The sequence below is a fragment of the Ambystoma mexicanum genome, chromosome 6q, assembly GCF_040938575.1.
Source record: "Ambystoma mexicanum isolate Mex_15411 chromosome 6q, UKY_AmexF1_1, whole genome shotgun sequence".
Classification (NCBI taxonomy): domain Eukaryota; kingdom Metazoa; phylum Chordata; class Amphibia; order Caudata; family Ambystomatidae; genus Ambystoma; species Ambystoma mexicanum.
The window spans coordinates 271,658,313-271,681,630 of record NC_090937.1 but is presented as its reverse complement, the minus strand read 5'-3'; the positions used below and the strand labels follow the sequence as shown (position 1 = coordinate 271,681,630).

The 23,318-nt window shown below is 48.6% G+C and overlaps 1 protein-coding gene across 2 annotated transcripts in view; it reads right to left on the bottom strand.

The window, feature by feature from the left end:
* Positions 1-23,318, bottom strand: part of HERC3 (HECT and RLD domain containing E3 ubiquitin protein ligase 3) — a 1,960,519-nt gene that overhangs the window by 297,062 nt on the left and 1,640,139 nt on the right. For both annotated transcript variants that reach the window (XM_069630741.1, XM_069630742.1), the window contains one exon: positions 17,067-17,210. In XM_069630741.1, coding sequence (XP_069486842.1) covers positions 17,067-17,210 — 144 coding nt within the window. The remainder of the gene's footprint in view (positions 1-17,066; positions 17,211-23,318) is intronic.

Here is a 23,318-nt window from a genome sequence, read left to right as displayed (position 1 = left end):
CTGTTGGAGTAGAGGCATGGGCAGGAACGCTTAACACCTGCAGCCGCCAATAGATCTGGAAGGCGTCTCCCAGTGATCCCCGGCCTACCCATGAAGCGAACTGGGGGCACTTGGCATTCATGGGGGGATGCAAACAAGTCCAGGTCTTTAAAACCCCAAACGCTGGAACAGGGGCAACAAGGAGTCTGTGTGCAACTCCCACTCGTAAATGTTGAACCCCAAGTGGCTCAGCTGGTCCGCTTCTGCATTGCTGTCCTGCGGAAGGTGGATAGCCAAAATCCAAACACCTTTGATCAGGGCCCATTCACAGATCAATACCGCCTCCCGATAGAGATGGGGGGGGGAACAGGTGTCACCATGCTTATTCAGGTAAAACATTGTAGTAGAGTTGTCCGTCCTGATCAGAACAGACCTGTCCCTGATGAGGGGCAGAAACTCCTTTATGGCTAGGCCCACTGCCCTGAGCTCGAGCAGATTGATATGCAGGAGTGTTTCTGTCCTGGACCATGCGCCATGAATCAAATAGTCCTCCAGAGTAGCCCCCCAGCCCAAAAGAGAGGAGTTTGTTGTTACCACCAGGGTAGGCTCCGGCCGGGGGAAGGGGGCCACCACTGAAACATTGCCATCCATCATCCACTAGCGAAGGTCGGGCAGGAGGAGCAGTGGTATTGGGATCCTGTCCGACTGAAACCCCACCTCCTGATCCCAATTGGCAGCCAGGAGGAGCTGGAGGTGCCTCATCTTGAGGCAAGGGTGCTGTACAGTGAGCATGCAAGAGACCATCAGGCCGAGGTGGTGCTGAAACTACCATGCCGAGGTGATCGAGTTGGCCAGAAAGTGCTCCACCACCCTGCGGAGGGACAGGAGCCACCGTGGCATGGGGAACACCCGCTGAACGGCTGTGTTCCAAGGCACCCCTAGGAAGACAAGATCCCGAGATTGGCACAACTGTGGCCTCATCTGGCTGAGAGAGAAGCCCATCTGATGAAGGATGTCTGCCAATCTCCGGCAGGAGTGCAACACCCCCTTGGGCAACCTCGCCATCCCCAACCAGTCATCCAAATAAGGGTAAGGATGATGACCCTCCAAGCGGAGAAAACCCGCCACTGCATTAATTAACTTTGTGAAGACACTAGGGGCCGATTTCAGGCCAAAGGGCAGGACCTTGTACTGAAAATGGTATGACATAATTGTGAACTACAGAAACTTCCGATGCAGTTGGTAGATGAGTACATCCATGTAAGCATCCTTGAGGTCCAGGGAACACATCCAGTGCCGTGTACACAGAGACTCAGCTATGTGCGCGGGAATAATCATCTTGAAGCATTCTAGTGGTAAAGACAGATTTAGAAATGACAGGTCCAGGACAACCCTCAGGCCAGCCTGGTTGTTCTTGGGTAGCACGAAAATCCTGGATTAGAACCCGGAGCCCCTGTCTGAGTGAGGAACCAGTTTTATCGCCTGCATCTCCAAGAGCGAAAGGACCTCCCGTAAAAGAGCACCCGATATGACAGAGAAGAGGAGAGGATGATAGAGGAAAAGGAAGAGTTAGACTGAAGCCTGTGGAGACTATGGATAGGATCCACAAGTTGTTGAAAAGACGCTTCTAGGTGTCCTGGAAAAGAGCCAGATGACCCCCCTCCACCCACAGGCGAGCTGTGTTCCCAGACCTTGAGGTCACTGCTTCTTGGCATAAAAGGTGGGAGCAGAGGAGGAGGAGCGGAAAAAGCAATGCAAAGTCCTCTGCTGCTTCCTGCTGTTGTTGCTGGATGACCTTTCAAGCCTCTGCATACCGTCATCCCGGAACTCCTTGAAGTCAGAGAAAGTGCAGGGTTTGAATTCGATCCTGCTCTGAGACTGAGGGAAGTATTTCTGTCTCACCTTTGTTAGGACAGCCAAGGATTTGGTGGTTTAGGTTTTCTTCTTTGTCAATTCGTCATCGGTTGATGAATGAAAGAGGTCCATGCCCTCGAAGTGGAGATCCATGATCCCCTCCTGTACGTCAGATACACATTTAGTGGCATTGATCCACGCCATCCTTCTCATCTCAACACCAACGTACAGGTACAGCCCTCTGCTGGCTGTGTCGATGTGGGAGACCGAAGACTCCAAGAGGTCCTGAGCAACAGCCCTTGGTATCCGCCAGACCGGCCTTGACGGAGGCTTCCTTTTCCAAAGGGAGGTTGGGAAGAAATTCCCTAAGCTCCTGCCACAACTTCTGGTTAGCTGCAGCCAAGAGGGCATCAGAGTTGGCTTGCCGTAGATGCAGTGCAGAAATGGCATAACAGCGTGAGCCCAAAAATTCAAGGACCTTGTTCTCCTTGGAAAGAAAACTGGAGGTGGCTTAGAATATAATAAGGCCGCAGCCACCACTGAAGAATGTGGCTGCGGGTGAGAGGCCGGGAGGATTTGGGTTCCGGGGGTAAAAAAAAAGGGTTAAACAAAAACAAAAAAAGGGGGTTGGTGGGGGGAACCCCCCCATTCCGAACAAAAAGCAATCAAAAAGAAAATTCGTCATTTTTTTTTCGACTTTTTGTTTTAGACATTATGACTTTCGATATTATTTCATTCGACTTTATGACTATAAACCGGTGAAATGGACTACCTTTGAAGCGGAGCATTTGCTTTCTCCATCTAGGAATGTGGGTCTGCTTAGAGAGGGCTTTAATCTTGCTCAGCTGCAGATGGTTATGTTTTCTTTGACTGCCTATATTGCTGTTGAAGTGGGGAGTGACAATAATACTGAGGACTATTAAGCATTGATATGATATGATATGGCATTTATAACGCGCCTTTACACAAGTCTTTCAAGGTGCAACAAAGCAAGGAAGGGGAACATAGGGAGGGAGGGGAGGGGAACAGAGGGAAGACAGACAACGCTCCTACTAGGCCAGGTGACAATGAGATCGTGCAAGTGCAGGGGAGGGGGCAGTGTAGTACAAAGGATAACAGTAAAATAAATAATAAAGACAATAAATAAAAGTGCGGCTACCTGGTGGCAAGGGTAAGTGCAGACATCAGGGGCCAAGTGCTAGTTGGGGCTGTAGGGATACAGAAAGAGTCCCCAAGTGCAAGGGTTGCCCGGGCGGCAGCGCAGGTGTGCAACTGGCAGGGAGGGGACCTGGGCACCAGATCAGAGGGTAGCCAGGTAACCAGTGCAGTTTCAGATTCAGCCAGGAGATCAGCAGGGGAGAGGGGGAGAGAAAGCAGAAGCAAAGAGGAAGGTCTTGAGGTGCTTCCGGAACTGGAGATGGTTCTCCTCAAGTTTCAGAGAGGCAGGGAGGGTGTTCCGGAGGGAGGCCTCAGCCAAAGAAAGAGATCTACCACCAACTCGCTGCTTGGAAAAGCGACTGACCCTGAGGGAGTTGGAGGTGGATGAGCAAAGAGCTCGAGAAGGAAGGTATTTAGGAAGGGAGAGTTGAAGGTATTGAGGTCCCAGGCCCCAGAAGGCCTTGTGGACAATGCAGAAGGTTTTTAACGTAATCCTCGCCGCCACTGGGAGCCAGTGCAGAGGTTTCAGTCCTGGAGAGATACGATCCCTGGGCTCGAGGCCAAGGACAAGTCTCGCAGTGCTGTTCTGGATGAGTTGCAGAGAGCGGAGAGTAGAGGCAGGCAGATTTAAAAAGAGGATGTTGCAGTAGTCCAGCCTAGAGAGTACCAGAGCTCTGGCGAAAATGAGCTACTGGGGGAAGGAGAGGAAAGGAAGGTGCAGCTGGTAGTGTAACTTCTTTGAGATGTCAGAGATGTGAGGATAGAAGGAAAGTGTGGAGTCGGAGATGACCCTGAGGTTTCTAGCCCCACAGATGGGAGCAGGACTAGGGCCAAGAGAGGCCGGCCAGAGAGTGTCAGGAAAGGAGGGAGCAGGTGTGCCGATGAAGAGAATATCAGTCTCAATAGCATTAAGGCAGAGACCATTGGCGGCACACCACTCCTGGATGGCATACAGATAGTCAGAGATGAGAGAAGGAGAAGAGGTGGCGGAAGGAAACCTGAAAATGAGTTGAGTGTCAACCGCATAGCACTGAAAGTTTGGACAGAGAGCAGCGATGCGGTGGGCAAGAAATGCCAGGTATTGGTTGAACAGCCAGGGAGAGAGGTTAGACCCCTGGGGAACACCACAGGTAGAGATAGAGATAGAGGAGAGGAAGGACCCAAGTTGGACCTGGGAGTATCGATCAGAGAGGAAAGAGGTCAGCCAAGCCAGGGCCTGATAGGTGATACCCAGGTTATCACAGAGACAGTTGAGCAGGATGGCATGGTTGACTGTGTCAAAGGCAGAAGAGAGATCATGTAAGATGAGGACACAGAGGGTGTTGTAATCAAGGTTGGGGAGCAGGTCTTCACCGATGTTCATGAGAGCAGTTTCCGTGCTTCTGGCAGCTTTGAAGCCATACTGATGGTCATGGAAACAACCAACAGATTCAGTTTGAAGATTAAGCTGGGAGATGGCCAGCCTTTCCAGGAGTTTGCTCAGGAAAGGAGTGATGGAGATTGGACGATAGTTAGCCGGGCAGGAAGGGTCAGCCGAGGGTTTCTTAAGGAAGGAGTGGTTGCAGAAATCCACCAGGGCAGGAGCCAGGGTGTCAATGTGGTCCTTGATGGTTTTGGAGGAACAGGGATGAACCTGTTTTGACAAGACTTTCATAGATCAGACTTGTCTGGAAACATTGTCTGATGAGAACAGCGGAAAGGCAGAGAAGGAGAGAGGAGAGGTGGCCGAAGAAGGGCCATATGAAGAGAAGGGAAGAGGGGGAGAAGAAGAGAGAGGACAGGATGTCCTGAGTTTTAGAGATGAAGTGAGAAGCCAGGGCTGTGCAGAGGGTCTGGGAGGGGACAGGAGAGGTAGAGACTGCAGCAGGATTGGCCAGCTCTTGCAGATTTTAAAGAGGTCGGCCGAGTTGTTAGATGCCACGGAGATGCAGGCTTGGATGTGGGCTCTCTTCTTGGTGTAGACAGAGAGCCGGTATTGCCTCTGGAGCAGGCGGCAGGCTAGTTTGTCAGAGGATGTACCGGAAGCGCACCATTTTCTCTCCGCCACCCTGCACTTGCGTTTAAGGGTGACAAGGTCCGAGTCGTACCAAGAGTTCCACTTGGCTTTGGGTTTCAGGCAGATCCTCACAACAGGGGCAAGAACATCGAAGGTATCAGATATAGCAGAGTGAAGCATGGAAAGGGCTGTGTCAGGGTGTGAGTCAGCCAAGGGCGGAGGGAGGGGTGAGAAAGTGGCAGTGAAAGCCTCAACTGACACACGCTTCATGGGTCGGATAACAGAAGGTAGGTAGCAGTGCTAGAGTTGGTTTGGCCTGAGGGGTAAAGAGGGTGAGATGGGAGGAATGGAGAAAGTGATAACTCCAGGGGAGACGAGTGGTGAGAGGGCTCGAAAGGGGAAGGTCTGAAGAGATCAGAACATCCAGAGTGTGCCCTGCAGAGTGAGTCGGGCCAGAGGGGAGAAGAGAGAGAGTCTCAGAAGTCACGAAAGAGTCCAGTGGAAGGATAGGAAGCATCCAGGTGGATGTTGAAGTCTCCAAGAAGGAGGAGTTGAGTGGTTGGGAAGAGGAGAGGTCCGCCCACTCAGAGAGGAAGGAGAGCTGACCAGGTGGCCGATAGATGGTAGCCACAGTAAGGGAATGGCCAGAGAGAGAGAGAGCCTGCAGACAAGGCCTTCTAAAGAGGAGTAGACCTCCGTAGGAATGACAGAGGCAGAAATCCACTCAGGGAAGATCAGGGCTACACCCCCTCCGGAACGGTTGGATCTGGGTGCAGAGAGGATTTTGTAGCCATCAGGGAGAAGAGTGTCAAAGCTCGTGACAGAGCTGGCCATGAACCATGTCTCGGTGAGACAGAGGACATCGAGGTCAAGTTCCTCCAGGAGGCGGCAGATTGCAGAGAAATGTTTGACAGCTGAGCGAGAGTTTTGAGTGGCAATATGGAGAAGGTTGCCGTCCTTGAAAGACTTCAAGGGAGTGGTACAAATCAGAGGTACGCCCTACAGAGGTGTACAAGAAGCCCGAGGGGGGGGGCAGAAGAGGAAGGAGGCGAGAGCAAAGTAGCCAAGGAGGAGATAGCAGGGAGCCATGGAGGGAAGAGAGAGGACAGCAGGAGAAGAAAGGAAATTGATGAGGCGTGGGAAGCGTCTATCAAAGAGGAGAAGGTTTGCTTGAAGGCCTTTGGACCAAGACGGTACCATTCAGGTAAACGTTAATGATGACCTTAAAGGAGTGGAAGGAGGCCAGGAGGACCTCCCACCGGGTGCCACCATTAATGGGAGAGTAAGAGAATGGAGAGAGCACAGAGACCATATGTAGAGTCCATAGGTCTGGCGAGGGAACGACAAAGAGGATGGTGGTGAAAGTTTGCCTGGAGGAGGCACTGGTATAGGTGTCAGCGATAGGGAGGCCTGGGTTGGAGACCAGGATGTCTTTTTTTTGTTGTTGTAAATTTGACTTTATTGAGTTTTGTTCATTATGAGTCACATTACATAAAAAACATTTCAAACTTCAAAATACAGAGTTGGGTCAGAAGTTCGAGTGCTGTCAATTGGTTACATCTTCTACTTTGTTCTGATCCCACACTACTGTGTTACAACATGACTTCCCCTCTTCCCCCTTCCAACCTTCCCCCATGGGTCAAGCAAGCATTTACCAAGTCTTTACAGTGTGTGACAATAGAGTCATCAGCTTTGGATAATTTGGGGTGTAAGGGATTCACGTTGGGGTGAGCGGTGTTTGGTCTTGGTGAATCGCTCATGAAGGCAGTCAGTGTATTATGCCTGCTTAGGTGGCTAGTCATCTTGGGACTGTGGTTCGCTTGAAAGGTATTTGTTTATAAAGTCCACCCATAATGCCTCGCATTGAGCCGATTTTCCATGCACTGTTGCTGTTATTCTTTCCATCACGCATATGTTGGAGGCGACATTGATCCATTCACTTTTGCTGGGGGTTGATTTGGATTTCCAGTTCATTACTAGTGTGGCTCGGGCGCCTAATAAAAGCTGGAGTGCCAAACCTCTGACCCTGTCCCAATCGTCTTCCTCTTTTCCAAGACCAAATAGTATGAGGTAGGGGTCGGTCACTCTGGTAATTCCATCTATGTCTTTGATCCATCCAAGTACCTCGTCCCAAAACATCCTTATTCGGGTGCAGCCCCACCACATGTGCCAGTAATCAGCATTTTCCCCAAACCCCCTCCAACATTTTGGGTTTGCCGTTTGGAACATTTTGGAAAGTCTGAGGGGGTCGTATTGCCACCTATGTAAGAGTTTGATTGTATGTAATTTATATTGATTGGAAATGGATATTTGTGTTGCAGCTGCGCACATAGTTCCCCATAGGTCCGGGCTAATCTGTTCTCCCAGATCTCTCTCTCCCATCTACCCCGCAAGGGCTCCGTGGTCCCCTTTCCCCCTTCTATCAGTTCTTTGTACATTATTGATATTAGACCCTTCATTTCTGTTTTGGTGTTCAGTATCTTCTCAAAGGGGGTGAGGTCCCTGTTCAATTTGGTTACCCACTTTAGTTTTGTTAGGATGCCTTTTATTTGAATATATTGAATAGTGGACAGGGGGCCTATTCCCAGAGCCTCAGTTAATTCCGGAAGGGGTATAAAGTGGTCCTTTTTCCGTAATCGCCCCACCCTCTCTAAGCCAGCCTCGTACCAGGCTTGGTAACGCTCTACATTAGGGATTTGATCGTTGATGCCAGGGGACCATAAGTAGTTCAGAGGGGATGGCCATGTGGTAATTGCGTGGGTGTCTTTTCCCTCCCTCCAGATGTCCCATATGGTGCTCAGTATCGGGTGGTCATTGATCCTTCTCAGGAGTTTTTTTTTGGGGGGCCCGAAGCCATTCCGAGACTGTAGCTGGTGACAGCTAGTGATTATCCGTGTGGGCCCACTGGGGGTCTTTGTAATTGCGCAGATTAGGGATCAGGACTCGCAGCTGGGCCGCTTCATAGTATTTTTTTTAAATCTGGTAGGCCTACCCCTCCTTTCTCTTTGGGTAGTGTAAGGGTATCGTAGGAGATTCTTGCTTTCTGCGTTTGCCAGAGGAATTTCAAAATGGTGTCCTTGATCTCAGAAAAGAAACTGGTCAGCATCTTAATGGGTAACATTTGGAAGTGGTACAAGAACCGGGGGAGGGATACCATTTTTACGGCATTGAGTCTCCCAAGCCAGGATATCGTTAATTTATTCCATCTCGCTAGGTCGGCACGAAATCGTTGGAGGAGCGGGGGGAAGTTGGCCTCATACAAGTCTGCAATGTCTTTGGTAATTTGTATGCCTAGGTATTTTAGTTTGGAATGCTCGATCGTAAGGCCCAGTGGAGAAAACTTTCATTCTCCTCTGTTTGTCCCTGCCGGGGAAAGAGTGTGGATTTTGTTTTATTTACTTTGAACCCAGAGAGTTGATCATATTTTTCTAGTAGGGAGAGAGCTCGGGGAATGGATGTCGTGGGATTGGTAACATGTAAGAGTAGATCATCCGCATAGAGAGATACTTTGTACTCTATTTCTCCTAGGTGAATACCTTGTACTAAGGGGTCAGCTCTCATTGTGAATGCCAGGGGTTCTAGGAAGAGAGCGAAGAGGATTGCGGAGAAGGGGCATCCCTGCCGGGTTCCGCGCTCTAATTTGAACCATCTGGAGTATTCCCCATTTACAAATATGGATGCCTCAGGGGACGTGTAGACTGCATGTATTCCCTTTCTAAACCTGGGGCCTATTCTTATCTTGCGTAGGACTGCAATCAGACGTCATTCTACTCTATCGAAGGTTTTCTCCGCATTGATCAAGAAGAGGGCTGGGTCATTAGGCTGTATGTATGAGGTGGAGTGTTTTGCGCATTGTATCTGCTCCTTGTCTCCCCAGTATGAATCCAATCTCATCAGGATGTATGATTTGTGGCATTAATGTTTCTAGTCTGGCAGCAAGGATTCTTGTGTAGATTTTCTCGTCGAGATTAAGCAGGGAGATGGGACGGTATGAACCACATTTTTTGGAGCCTCTCCCCTCTTTACGGATCACTGTGCTCAATGCCCGAGTGAAAGAGTCTGGGGCTTTCCCTGTCTCTAGTATTTCGTTGAAGAGTTCTGCCATAAAGGGCGTTAGTTGCATAGTAGAGGTTTTGTAGAATCCAGCTGTGTAGCCGTCTTCACCTGGGGATTTGCCTATGGTTAACCTCTTTATTGTGTCTTTGACTTCATGTTCAGTTATAGGGGATTCAAGGAGTTCCGAGTCTTGGCTCGATATCTTGGGCATGTTGATCGAGGATAGATAAGCCTCTGTCTCGGGTTGGTCAGAGTTAGTTTCTGAGGCGTACAGGGCCTGATAGAATTTAGCAAAAGATTCTGGGATGGTGGGGGGAGTGTTGGTTGTGGAAGAGGTATCTTCAATTATTTCTACTACTTTTCTCTCAGTTCTCTGTTGTTGGAGTCTAGCTGCAAGTAGTGCATCAGCCTTGTCTCCCTTTTCGTAAAATATTTGTTTCAGGAGTCTAAGTTTATGCACTACCTGTTCATGTTCTAACAATTTCAATTCTTCCCTCTTCCTTTTAGATTTGTCAATCTTGATTTGGTCACACCCTGTACCTCTCCTACTGTCTTCCTCCAATTGACACAGTTCGGTTCTTAGTCTGTGTTCTATGATTCTGCGCTCCCTCTTCTTGGTCGTTCCCTCCCGTATCAGGATCCCTCTCCATGTGGCCTTCCCCGCCTCCCAGACTGTTTGCTTGGATACTTCCCCGGTGTTATTTATTTTGAGGAATTCATTGATTTCAGTCTCCATTTCTAATTTGAACACTGCATCTTTACAGAGACTTTCGTTGCATCAGCATTTCCCTCGCCTGGTCGGTAAATTGTCCCATTGGATGTCTGCCGTCACCATGTCATTATCTGACCATGTGATTGGGGATATGTGTGAGTGTGTTGTGGTATCGGCTAGATCTTTGGATAGGTATATGTAATCAATTGGGTATAAGTGTTATGGGGGGCAGAGAAGAAGGTTTAGCCTTGATCATTTAAGTGCATGACCCTCCACACATCTATCACTCCATATATTTCCATCCCTCCTGCCAGGTCTGTACGGTCACCCCTAACTTGATTTCTTGTGTCAGGGTTGACAGATTTTCTATCTTTGGCCGGATCAGCCCATTGGTTGAAGTCACCTCCAAGGATGACGTGGCCTGAGGCTTCCAGTAATATCTTGGACATTGTTTTGGTAAGGAACCTGCTCTGTCCTGTGTTGGGTGAGTAAAGTGTTGCGATCGTGACATTCACCCTGCCTATGTTTCCTGTTACTAACAGGGCTTGACCATCTTTGTCGGGCCATGTTTTGGTTTCGGAAAAATCTATAGCTTTCCCGATAAGGATTCCAACACCTCCCCTTCTGAGCGCCCCTGATACCCAGAATTCCATCCCCTTGCACTTTCCAAGGATATGCCTTTCTTCTCCCTTCGTTTATTTTGTTTCTTGTAATAAGAGAATGTCCAGCTCAACTCTTCGGAATTCCCTAGCCACAAGCGATCTCTTGGTTGGTGAGTTGAGCCCTTTTACATTAAGTGTCCCCACCCTTAGAGAATCCCTCCCTCTTGCTTCAGCGTTCAATGTCATTGTTCGTTTGAGGGAATGGCTTCTGTGAGATGACTGTTGTTGTGTCCTTACCCTAGTTTTTACACTGTATTGAATGTCTCAGGTTGCTTAAGGTGCTGCTTCGACCCTTTTCTTGACCTTACACTCTCTCCGTCCCCTCCCTCCATCCATCCCTTCCCAGATGACAGCGTTCGATCAAGCCAGGTTGGAAGCACCCGGTCTGCATCGAACCACCTGTTGGGGCCGTTTCTTCATGCCCCTTATTCTGATGTACCATCACAGTCTTCATTGAGCTTTCCCAGTGCCCCCCCCCTTAAGTGATTGTGTCAGGTGCTTAGTGGTGTCTTGGATTTGGGCCCCTATTTTTTAGAAAAACACTTTATCATCAGTGGGTTCAGTTCTGTCTTACCCATTTCGTGAGTGTTCAATTGTCCGCCTCCGGGGAGAGGTTACCTCTTCGGTATTTCCTTGAACCTTTCACACGTTTTCTTTTTGGTCCTTGGATACGCCATTCTCGGTCTCGCCTTGGTTCGCCGACATCGTTTTCTTCCTCTCGCTGGCCGATTAGGTCGGTGATGCAGGCTTTTATTTCTTTTTCGGATTTCAATCTGATCTTGGACCCTTCATATTCAAAGGAGAGGGAGAAGGGATAGCCCCACCTTTATTGGATATTCTTTTCCTTCAATTTCTTCGTGAGGGGGCCGAACATCCGCCTTAGGGCCAGCGTCATGGAGGAGAGGTCTTGGTATATTGAGATTTGGGCCTCTCCTAGAGTGATGGACTCGCTTCTTCTTGCTTTCTCGAGTACCCTGGTCTTGTCTTGGAAGCGGTGAAATCGGGCAAGGACCGATCTCGGGGCACCCGGGGGGCCCGCGGCCCTGTGGATCCGTTCTGTTATGGGCTTGTCAATAGCGTCGGCGGCGACCAGGAGTTTAATGATGTCATGGAGCGTTTTTCTCAGATCAGCTTCGGTTTCGCCTTCCCGTTCCGGAATTCCAAAGATGCAAATGTTTTTTCGTCTTTCCCTGTTTTCTAAATTGTCCAGCTTGAGTTTGAAGTCTTCTTCCCGTTGTTCCAGTTCGGTCATCCTTTGGTCGAGTTGTGTTTCTAGAGTGTCTATGGATGCCTGGTTGTTTTCAACTCCTTCTAGCCTCTCCTCCATATTGTCCAATCTTTGCGTGATTTTATCTATCTTGCCCCCTATGTTGGCTCCCATATTTTTTATTTCTCCCAGCAGGGCTGCGATGGCGCCTTTTGTGGCTGCGAGTTCATTTCCTGTGGCTTCGCCAGTCACCATGTTGGGGTTGTTTGCTCCTCTAGGTGTGGAGGTATACGCAAAAGGGGCTAGTTTCTGCTTCACACTCATGTAGCGTCGGAAGATGGACTTGGTGTAGCGTTAGGCTTCTCGTTGGGATTCATGGGATTGTTTGCACACAGGGGTTGGGAGCGATGACGCCGCTTTGCCTTGAAGCTTATGGAAGTATGGGCCTGTTGCGGTCCTTGTGTAGGGTACTTATAGTGAAGTTCTTGCCAGGTGTGGCGTTGTTTGCCCCCGCTGTTTATGAGTTTATTCAGCTTCTCCTTGTCTGGCACTAGTGTATTTACTCCTTGTGCGGTGTGTTTCTTGGCTCTTTCTTGGCTCTGTGCACCAAGCTATGGTGGATTGGGTCTCCCCCTTTATTGCTTACTGACCTTGGAGGCCAGGCATGGTGTCTTGGTGCGTAAGTTCATTAGAGGAGGATTCTGGGGTGCAGTGGTGTGGTTTCATTGGGCCTGTTTCGATGACCGTGGCCTAAATAGGTTATCTACGGCCTGTTAGGCACCCTTGGGGGTTCCGAGGATGGCTTGCTTTAATAGGGCTCGTTATTGGTCCAGTCCCGGCGATGGGGTTCACACGCGGTCTGCAGGGTGGTATCTGCCTCAAGTAGGTTTGCACCTGGTCTGTGTAGGTGCATCCGCTCTTGTCTATTGGGGTGTCCAGGGTTTTCTTCTGTTCCTGCGGTAAGGCGGGAGGTTATTGCAAGAAGGTAATGTTGGTGTTACTTCCTGCGTGTCCCCTGCAGGTTTTAGTTTGCCTGTGGACGTGTGCGCTCCCAGTGCTCCTGCCCGTCTTTCACCGGGGGTGTTCTGGTAGCAGTGTGCTAATGCACCGTTAGCTAATTGTGCCTTCTCTCTTGCCCACGTGTCTTGTTATGGCAAGTAGTGTGAGGACCAGTAGGATCGGTGCCCCAAGTTTTTCTGAGGGGTTCTGGGATACTGGAGGTGGAGGGGCTTAATTTATTTGCTGCCGCTTCGGGTCCCTTAACGGATGATTCGCCACATGTATTACGCGGCAGTGCTTTGATCCGTGTGGGTCCGGAGAAGGCTGTCGGATGTCGGGCTCAGTCTGATTCAGTGGGGGGGCCCACCGAGTGCTTCCCGCACTGCACCCTACCTTGTAGTGCACCAGACGGGCTCCAGCCCCTGCCGAGTTGCGCACTTCGGGCGCCGGGTCCGCGGCCGGCACCCCAGGCGTTTATGATGGATCTCCGACGTTTGTGGGTCTGGTGCCTTGCAGCAGGGTACACGTCACTCTTTGGTCAAGTCTGTGTGTGGAGATGGTCTCGGGTTCAGTCTTCTCAGGGCTGCTTCAGTGCCACCCTAGGTCTTGGGGGGCAGGGGATCCTCTCGGCGGCACGGTTACATGTGCGTTTGGTCCGGAAGTGTGTTTTGTGGCCAATCCCCGGCCCGATTTTCTCTGGCATTTTTCCAGTGGGGTGAGGGGGTCTTCGGACGTCCACCGCTCGATTTCTGCCTGCAGGGGGCGGGGGGCACAAGTGAGGGCTCAATCCACTTGTTGGGGCCGCGGCGGCAGAGCTCATGCAGGGACCATGTCAGTCTCTGCGCCCCCTGGTGGCCAATTCCAGGATGTCCTTTTTAAACCTCTTCCTACCAGATTTAGTGAGGAGAGAGCAGGATAGTCGATAGAGAAGCAGTTAGAAAAGATAGGAGAGACAGAGAGCACCATAGAGTAGGTGGGGAGAGGAGAGAGGGGGAAAGGAGTGGGAAGGGGTAGGGGAGAACACTAGGGAAGGACACAGGGCAGGGTGCAAGCATATGAGAGAGAGAGACGGAGAGAGAGAGAGAGAGAGAGAGAGAGACAAGTGGACAATTGGACAAGATGACAGGCACTTAGATAGTGGTAGAAAGTTTTGTTAGATGAGTGCTTTGCTAGGAGGCAAAGCCACAGAACGGCACTACTATCACAATGCAATTTAAAAACAGGAGAAAAAACACCCAAGTATGAGAGTCATGAATAGTGGCGAAAAGGCCTAGGTTTCACAGTGCATTTTTAAATACTTTCAGAAGGCAATTTTAAATACTTTCACAATGCAATTTTGAAAACAGGTGAAGACAGGAGAAAAACACACCTACGTTTGAGAGTCAGCTATATGGACAGGCTTGCAAGGTAGAGAGGTTCTATACCTAACCCGGGCCAATGATACCTTCTTTAGTCGCTGCTGGTTGACCTTTGATCTACTTGGCTAGATCTCAGTTACCAGGGTTAACCCACAATGATCTTCAGAGATTTTGGGGGGGGGGGGTCAAAGTTACCAGGACTGTCCCACACTAACCCCCTGTGATTGTCCTGTGGCGGAGATCAAAGGAGAGTAACAAGGGTATCCTTTCTATTTCACTCCCAGGTCAATCAATTAATTGGACAGGCTCTGAGAGGCACCTAGCCTCCTGAGTGAGCAGTTTGGTGGTTCCCCAGAACCAGGCAGGGAATTTTGTCACAGGTGCAACTCCAATACACAGAACTACATGCATGCAGATATGAGAAAGTCGTGAAAGTGATAAAGCCAATACGTATTAAGAAAATCAGAAGAATGGGCTACTTGGGCGATAGGCAAGGGTGGAAGGCTGACCGGTTTTGCCTTTAACATATAGTCCCAGGTGCCAACCTTTAAAGTTGGGGATAATGAAAGACAGGCTGTTAGTAAGTGTTCAAATAGGGTCAAGAGTTAAGCCATGGGTGGCAAGGTTCAGACTAGTATACTGAGAACAAGTACACGTTTGTAGATATGAAAGCAACCAAGCACCCAGCCTTCAGGTACTGTTAGGCAGAAACCTGTGCAGTTCCCTTAGGGACCACTGCAAAAGATTTAAGACTACAGGTGTTTGGCAGTAAACCCACTTGGTAGCAGTTTGTACCACACAGATTCACTTGGTAGCTGTGGCTGAGCAGTCAGACTTCCCTCAAGAAGAGTTAGGCAGTATACAGAGCATACAAAATAGGTACAGAAATACAGTAGCACAAGCAAACACTGACCAGAGCTTGGGTGTAAAAGTATATAATTATTTATTTAACACACACTTATAAAACACACTAGCACTAAATTGGTAAGATAAGTTCAAAACACAATCACTATTATCATATGTACATCCCTGATTACTTGTTGGACAAGTCTTAGTTAACACCACTTATTTCCAGACCGAGGTGAGAGCTTAACGTTCGATGGTACTCCAACAAGTTAATTAAAAAGGGAGGGAAAAGCAGAATTATGGAAGCATACACACTAAACACTTTTTAAAGAACCACAGCAAGTTAGGAAGGCACAGTCTACTGATGAGCAAGGAAGTTTAGGTGCCAGGCCCACTTTCAAGGGAGCCAGGCGGACGATGCCTAAGATCAGACAGTTACACAGAGTCTTCGAAGTTTGTGGAGGTAGTTCGAAAAAGGTTTAGTTCAGTGCAGAAAAGTTAGCTAAGGTGTCCCAGGCTAATCCAGGTTTGAAAGACGAGGATTTAATACACCCCATTCAATCGGTTGCAAGGGAAGCCAGGTGGAACACGGTACCTTAAATGGAGAGGATCCTCCAGCGGGGGCAGTTGTTCCTGGCAGCGGGTGCAAATCACAGTGTCGTCCAGAGGAAGAGAAGATCTCGTCATGGAGGAAAGATGAAGGTCGTTGCACTGCCAGGGAAGGAACCAGCCGCGGAGTTCTCCGGTACAAAGGTACTACCCTTTCGGTTCGCGGTAGTGGTGAAAACGTGGTATCCCGGTTGCCGGGGTGCTTGGCACAGGCAAGGCAGCCACGAGATGCTCCAGGAAGGCGAAAAGAAGGTAGACTGGTTATCCCCACCAGTCAAAGGAAGAAGACTCTCCAAGCTGGAGATCTCCTCTGTCATTGGGAAAAGTGGTGAGACGGTTCAGCAGGGCTCCACCGGTGGTGTCGTCGTTGCAGGCCGGCTCAGCTTCTCCCTCCTCGGATTCTTAGGTCCTGTGGTGACTTCTGAAGTTCCAGTCCCCAAAGCCCTGCTTTTATGCAGCACACCCCCATTCACTCAGTCTAGCTGTCAATCAAACATGCTAAGTGGTGAGCCGGCCGGCTCACCACTTGGGCCAATCACACAAGAGTGCGACTTGAGTTACCAAGGTAATTCAGTCCAGGGTGCTTAAACCCCCTCCCACATCCCCTGTGGTACCCAGACAGAGTGGCACCACTTTTGGAGGCTTCTGTGGAGAAGCTCGCCAAAATGTGGAACAAAGGGCTCGACTTGGGTTGGAGTCACAGAAGAGAACACAAACGCCATTTTAGAATCGAGTTCTGGCAAAAAATACCAACCGGCGAATTAATATTAAATAAATAAACCGGCGGTATGTTCGAGGCTATAAGAATTAAATAATTAAAGTTGGTAGCCTCGAACAATGGGAAAATCCCATAGAGATATATTCGCGGTCGAATATAAAAAGTAGTATCCACTGCCACCAGCCAATACTCGATCAGGGGGGACGGAGACGTGCCCCCTCAAACAACAGACCCTGGGGCAATCGAATTGCCCCGACCAGTACGTCCACATTATGATGGTTTGTACTGGTTTCTGTTCATAATTTGGGACTAGCAAAGCCAATGGTGACTTTACATGCCCTGGGAGACAGTAGTCAGTCCCAGGGTATGGAGTCTATGTTGGGGGGTCGCTACGACACCCCTGGGTTAAGGCACGGAGGGTGCTGTGTAACCCACATCAAAAAACACATGAGACCCTATGGAGTAAAAGACCCCATAGCCCATAAAACACATGGAAAGTTAAAGGAACACCTCAAATCATGTCTAAGAGTGGGAGCAAAAGAATCTCACTCTTAGCAGGAGAGAAAAAAATAAACCCCAAAAATCCAGCAAAGCTACTGGGGGACTCACTAGGTTTGGGAAATTAGCCTTACAGAGAATTCTACCTAACAGGTACTACAGTAGTGTGTGGGAGGAAAAGTAGTATGTGAAGTTACAGGGCAGAGTGAAGGAGCACTTATGGTGATCATCAAAAAGAGAAGTCCTGCAAAAGCAGAGTGTTTTCAACATGCACACACTAAAAGTGGTCAGAACTAATGAAGGCAGACTGTTGGAGTCTACTGCAACTGAAAAAGCGGCACAAACTAGAAAAGGAAACCCATTTCCATTATTCATACATTCATGACAGTCAAATCTCCCTTTTTACTAACTCACGGTGTCTGAAAACCAGAGTAGATTGGAATCAGGATAGCATGTAAACATTCCATAGATTGGGTTCAGCAGTTCTTTCAGCAGCAACAAGAAAAATTCTTTTGTGACCCCACCATCATCCACAGCCTCTTCGCCATCGAAGATTACCTAAAAGGCAACATAAATAATGATTGACTTTCATTGAGAGCACAGATACACCAAATAAAGCAAAAGTCACAGCTGTGAAGTTGATGTTAAGCTAATGGACACTTCATATTAAGACATATTTAACTACCATGATTTGATTTATTGCTTACCAAGCCCAACTGCTACCCCTGTCAATCCCATCGTCCCCCATTGAGCTGTAATTGCTTTAACAGGAGCAACAAGCAAACAGGGCTCTCATAGGGCCATGATTTTAGTCCAGCAGTTCCCACTCCAAGTCTCCCAGAAAACTCTAATGAATCCTGTGCAGTCATCACTGATCCCCAGCCTAATGTCTCCTCCCATTTGTCATGGGGAAGGCAGCGGAAAAATGCGCTAGACCCTGGGGGTGGTATTATGAGGGAGGATCACATGAGAAGAGATAGCTGTCCAGGAGTAGTGGTGACTCCCTTGGGAGGGACATGGTATTCGTTCTTTTGTGGTGATGAAGATCCTACAATCCCCAAATACCTGATGGCATGCTGCCACTACACCAAACCCACTATGTGAGAGCCTGAAAGAAAATACATGAGAAACCATCTAAACAGAATAGGGTTTCCGCTTCCGGAGTATGTGGATCATATGTGGTACCCTTTAACTGTAATGGTTCTGTCTTTGGTAAAAATCATAAACTTAATGTTGTTGCACATAATGCTCATATGACATCTTCTGTTTCCTCTAACCATCAGTTGAAACCAAGTGACTTTGGGAAACCTAGAAAACATTATGGACTTCAATGCCAGGAATGCCTATAGTACTGGGACGAGGAAGAGGAGGGAAGAGTTGATGAGGATTACTGCTGATGTTAAGTAGACTGCGGTCTAGTTGTTGCAATTTTTAACAGCTGAGTGGGACATTTAAATATAAAGCCCAGTCGCAGCTGAGAGGCAGATGAAGGAGAAGGAGAGCGGCAGAAGCAGCAGAAGTCAAAGCCAAAGCGGAGGCCACAGCAAGGGTCGCAGTCGGAGAAGAAGTTGCGGGATTCGTCAGAGTGTATGCAGTGGGAAGCGGAGGCTTGGAAGGAAGCTGGGGGGCAAGAAACCCAGCGGAGAGGGAGAAGTTCTCCTGTGTGACGGAGGACTGCTCCAGCAGACTGGTGTACCTGAAGACCCGGTGGAGCCTTGTGGGCTTCCAGGAAGTTCCACATACGCAGAAGCAACCACTGGAGAGCTGTCAACAGTGCTGGCAGACCACAGAGGGTCTGAAAGTGACCCGAGGGTCCACCTACATTGAGACCACAACACTGCCCCATGAAAACACCTGGAGACAACGAAGGAAGCCGGTGAGTTTACCTAGAGAGCGACGTAACCCTGGGGAAATCTGCATAGGACACTTAAGACTTAAAGACAATTGGGAAACCCAACTAAGTAGACAAGAAGGGAAAGCAGGGTAAAATTCTCCTCACATGAGATACCAGTTTGAGGAAACCTGGAACCTGCACTGCTATCAGCCAAGAGCCTATAAAGCAAAGAAAGAAGGGCAAACACGGTACAATTCTTCTCACAAGGGATACCAGTTTGGGGAAACATGGAGCCCACATTGCCATCAGCCAAGAGCCTATAATGCAGAGAAAGAAGGGCAAACAGGGTACAATTCTCCTCACAAGGGATACCAGTTTGGGGAACCTGCAACCCACATTGCCATTGCCACAAGCGGAGAAACCATTGGGAATTGTGGTAAATTAAAAACATTCCTGGCAGGCAAGTAAACCAGCAGAGAAACAGATTGCATGAAGTTGAAGTCCATTCCTGGCAGGTGAGGAGGCCAGGAAAGGAAACGTTAGTTGCTTTCAAATAGGAAACATTTGTGTGTGAAGTGGAAAGAAGGTTGTGTGTGAAGTGGAAACCATTCCTGACAGGCGAGTGAACAAGGAAAGGAACAGTTGTCTTCAAGTAGAAAACCTTGTTGTTATGAAGAGTGCTGAAGAAAGGAGATATTTACCTTATCATTACTTAGTCCTTTTGACTAGATATTGTGTAACAAGAAACATTTGGTGTGCTGGCCTGACAAAGAAGGGCTGTGACATTTTTCTAAATAATCATTCTTGCTACTTGGAAAAAAACCACTTTGTGGAAGAAACAGGTGCTTTGGTTTTGAACAATTGTTTTGTGGAAGAGCCATTTTTGTTACCCATTTGAAAGGAGGGTTGGATGAAAGAAACCTTTTTAATTGAACAGAATAGAACATTTTTGAAACAGTACTCTTGCAAAATGCTTCTTGAATTGACTCAGGGGAAGGGAATCAAACCTTCGTCACAAGGACTGCTTTATGGGAAATCTGTGTTTGAACTTTTGCACTTTTTTGTTCAACTAAAAACAGACATATTTACCTTATGCACTTTGATTGTATGTACTAGTTTGAGGGTCAGATACTTTTGGGCATCTTCCTTTAGCTTTTAGTTTGTTAGGTAGGAACATTTTGGTTAGGATAAAAACAGATAGGCGTTTATCCCAGCCCCTTTTGATTTTAATAAATATGCCAAAAGCGGAGGAAACTACTACTTTGTGTCAGTCTCTCATTTCTGACCCGTCCACCTCCTAGTTGCTAATGATGGACCTAGGAATAGAAAAAAGGCGGGAAGGAATAGCTTATTTATCTGTAACCACTGTGCTCCAGCATTGGTATCTTTCATAGATTCACATGCTGTTAGAATATACCCCGTCGTCAGACTGGGAATCCTTGTTAACATTAAAGCAGTTTTATAAGAAAGACAAACTACAGTCACTTTAGTGTTCTCAATATTTTTTGGGCCATTTACCCTTCCGCCAAGATTGTCTTGTATAGCTCCACCCCTTGAGGCCATCTACAAAGCACGACAAAATGTGCAAAGATGAGCCATAGGTGGGGTTGGAGGGCGTGAGGGGTCAGAAATGTGAGGTGGACAGTTTTGTAAAGAGTTTTTAACTTCTGCCATTTTATTTAAAAAAACAGGTTGAATAAACGCTTAACTATCCCTACCCTAAAGTGGATTTCTCTGCCTACAGTAAACTAAAAGGGAACACTGTAACCAAGTGATCTCTAACCCTCACACGTGTACAACAAGATAAATAAAAAGGAATAATATGGCAACTCAATTCAACAATTGTATACAACATATAACCTGGGTAACAGTATAATCAAAGTCTCTTGTCATGGACTGGGCAACCCCCTCTACACCCCAGATCCAAAAAAGGGTTTTCTTCACAGTTCAAAGGAAAACCAAGGTAATCTGACTTTAACACAAAGTACAGTTGTTTCAATGAAATAATTTGTCAAAGTCGTAACCTCTCATACCTCCTGAAATGAGAACTCCTTCACACCTTTGGCAACAACAATGGTCTGCTTAGAATGGTCTGCTTCAAGAATGACTGCAGGAAGAATTGTAACTTTTCCTCAATCAACTTTCACAATTCTTCCCCAAATGTCACAACTTAATATGCTGCTTGCCAATAGTACCTCTCTTCAGCTCCTTCTACTACCTGATGTAAGCTTTCACCAGGTTTCTTCTGGGCAATCACCTCTTGCCCTACGGGTCTACCCCTCGCCTGCCTGTCGACTTCGTCAGAACCTAAACAGATAAGTGCTTCAATGGCAACTTTCATATTAGAATAACAACAACTTCAATGGCCTTCTTTAGCAAAAACATGTTAACAGCTTTCAGGGAATAGTGCATTCACATTGATCTCATTGATCCTCATCAGGACCTCTCCACAAACGATGCTCATCTCCCTCTGGATAACCACCTCCAGAAGGCAGCGTGTTTGCCAACTTTCTTTCCCCTGTGCATCAATACATAAAATAATGTTCAGGATCAAGTCTTTTCCTGCTTCTATTTTGACTGTAGCAATGTGAATCTACATCAACCACAATGATGGGTATCCCCGAACCTGAGGGGCAACCTTTATAACCTTGGGGCTTCTCACCATTCCCCCCTTGAGTTTGGCAACCTTAGTTGGACTGATATTGCCAGTTTCTCAAGGTCTCTTGGCTTGGGTATTGGTGGTATGCCTGTGATCCTAGTACAACCTCCCCACCAGGTTGTTAGTATTTTCCCAAACTCCCACATTCATTCCTGGACCTCGTTTGGTTTAATATCAGCCACTTTAGCAAGACTGCAACAGCTCGGCATTCATAAGATGTATTAGCTTGCCTTTGGAAATGTACAAAGGTTCGGTATTTATAAGATTTATAAGCTTGCCTTTGTACGTTAACAACAGTTCGGCACTTAAGGTTGCTTATTCTGAGTTTGTTTTCTTTACTCTTTCCACTTTACAATATACCATAAATATATTTGTGATCTTCCCACAAAACTCCACCCCTTGGGTCAGGATCAGGAAGCGTCTGCCTTTCCCTGGCCACATGAGGAAGGCCCCAGGCTGAGGTTTATGGGGGAATCACTACAGATTCATCACAAGTGAGAGTAGCATGTGAATCTATGAAAGATACCAATTCTGAAGAACAGGAGGTACGTAACCTATTACTTCTCCAGCATTGGATCTTTCATAGATTCACATGCTGCTAGAATAGACACATCCATGCATTACAATGCAAACAATGAGAGGAGGATAAGGCTCACCTTCAGGCAAGCTGATGTCAGAGGACTGTTTCGCTGTCTTCTGACTCCTCCACTAGCCACCAGGGATATTGGCAAATGTGGTGTTGTTGGAAAGGGGAGATACTCCCCTTTCCAATGACACCATAAACATGAGGCATTGCTGGTCACGGATCGGCGCAGAGCGCTCGATCCGTGACCAGCAACCCACTGGACCACAAGGGATACGTTTGTGATGTGGGGGGGGGCTGCTTACAGTAAGCAGCCCTCTCCCCCCGGCCCCCAAAGCATGGGGGCACATATGTGCACAACCCTGGGGGCAGATGGCTGATCATCTGCCCCCTGGGAAGGGAGCAAAAAAATAAATAAATAAAATGGGGACGGGGTGCGGGTGGGGGGCCTGGGATTTTTTTGCCCCCATGAAATGGTGGTGGCCCTCCCCCTCCCACACCAAGTGGAAAGGGGGGCCACCCCTTGTAGCCCTCCCTGGGGGCAGCTTTATGGCCCTAGGCAGGAGTACATGAGGTGGCCCCCCATCCAATTGGGGGATGGGGGGAGGGCTAACAGGAATTATTGTGCAGGCCCCCAAAGGATGGGGCCTGCAGGTTAGGCCCCCCTGGGGGCAGATGGCTGATCACCTGCCCCCAGGGAAGAGGGCAAAACAAAAAAAAACAAAAAAATGAAAATAACAAAAGGGAATTTTGGGTGGGATTGGGGGGCCACTAGCCACCAGGGATATATTTTACAGAAATGGGGGGTGGCCCTCTCCCCCTCACTCCAAGGGGAAATGGGGGCACCCCTTGTAGCCCTCCCTGTGGGCAGATATCTGCTCCTAGGAAGGGGCATCTGATCCCAGGAGGGGTTGCATGAGATGCCCCACTTTTATCTGCCCCCAGGGAGGGCTGAATGAGATGCCCCCCCTGCATTTGGTGTGGGGGGTAGAGGGTCACCCCTCAGTACTTTAGAAAATTACCTGGCAGTTTAGGGTGCCCCTCAGCCTGCCCTAAAGTGTAGTGTACCTTTTCCATTTTTTTCCTTTCTTTACGAAACTTGCCTTGGCGCAGAGGGGCACATTGGTGTGCCAATCTGGCACCAGGGTGCCCAAACCTTACTGCCCCACCATTTTTGGGGACCCTCTCTTCCCCCACCCCAAATGGAGGGGGGTGTACCTCACACAGCCGTTTGTAGGAGGCCCAGGGAGGCCTCCATGAGGTGCCCCCGCCACCCATTTGGGGTGAGGAGGGGAGAGGGCCCCGAAAAATGGTGGGACCTTCCCCCCAGTGGGTGGGACAGTAAGGTTTGGGCACCCCAGGGCCAGATTGGCACAACAATGTGCCTCTCTGCACCAAGGGGAGTTGGGCTACCAAAGGAAAAAAGTGGAACACTTTTTAGGGGGGGCTGTGGGGCACCCCAAAGGGTCGGGGCATTTTCCAATGGGATGGGGTGTTGACCCCCTCCCCCCCCACCCACAATGGAGTGGGTGCCATGTCATGCAGCCCTCCCTGGGACCAGATATCTGCTCCTAGGAACGGACGCCTGAG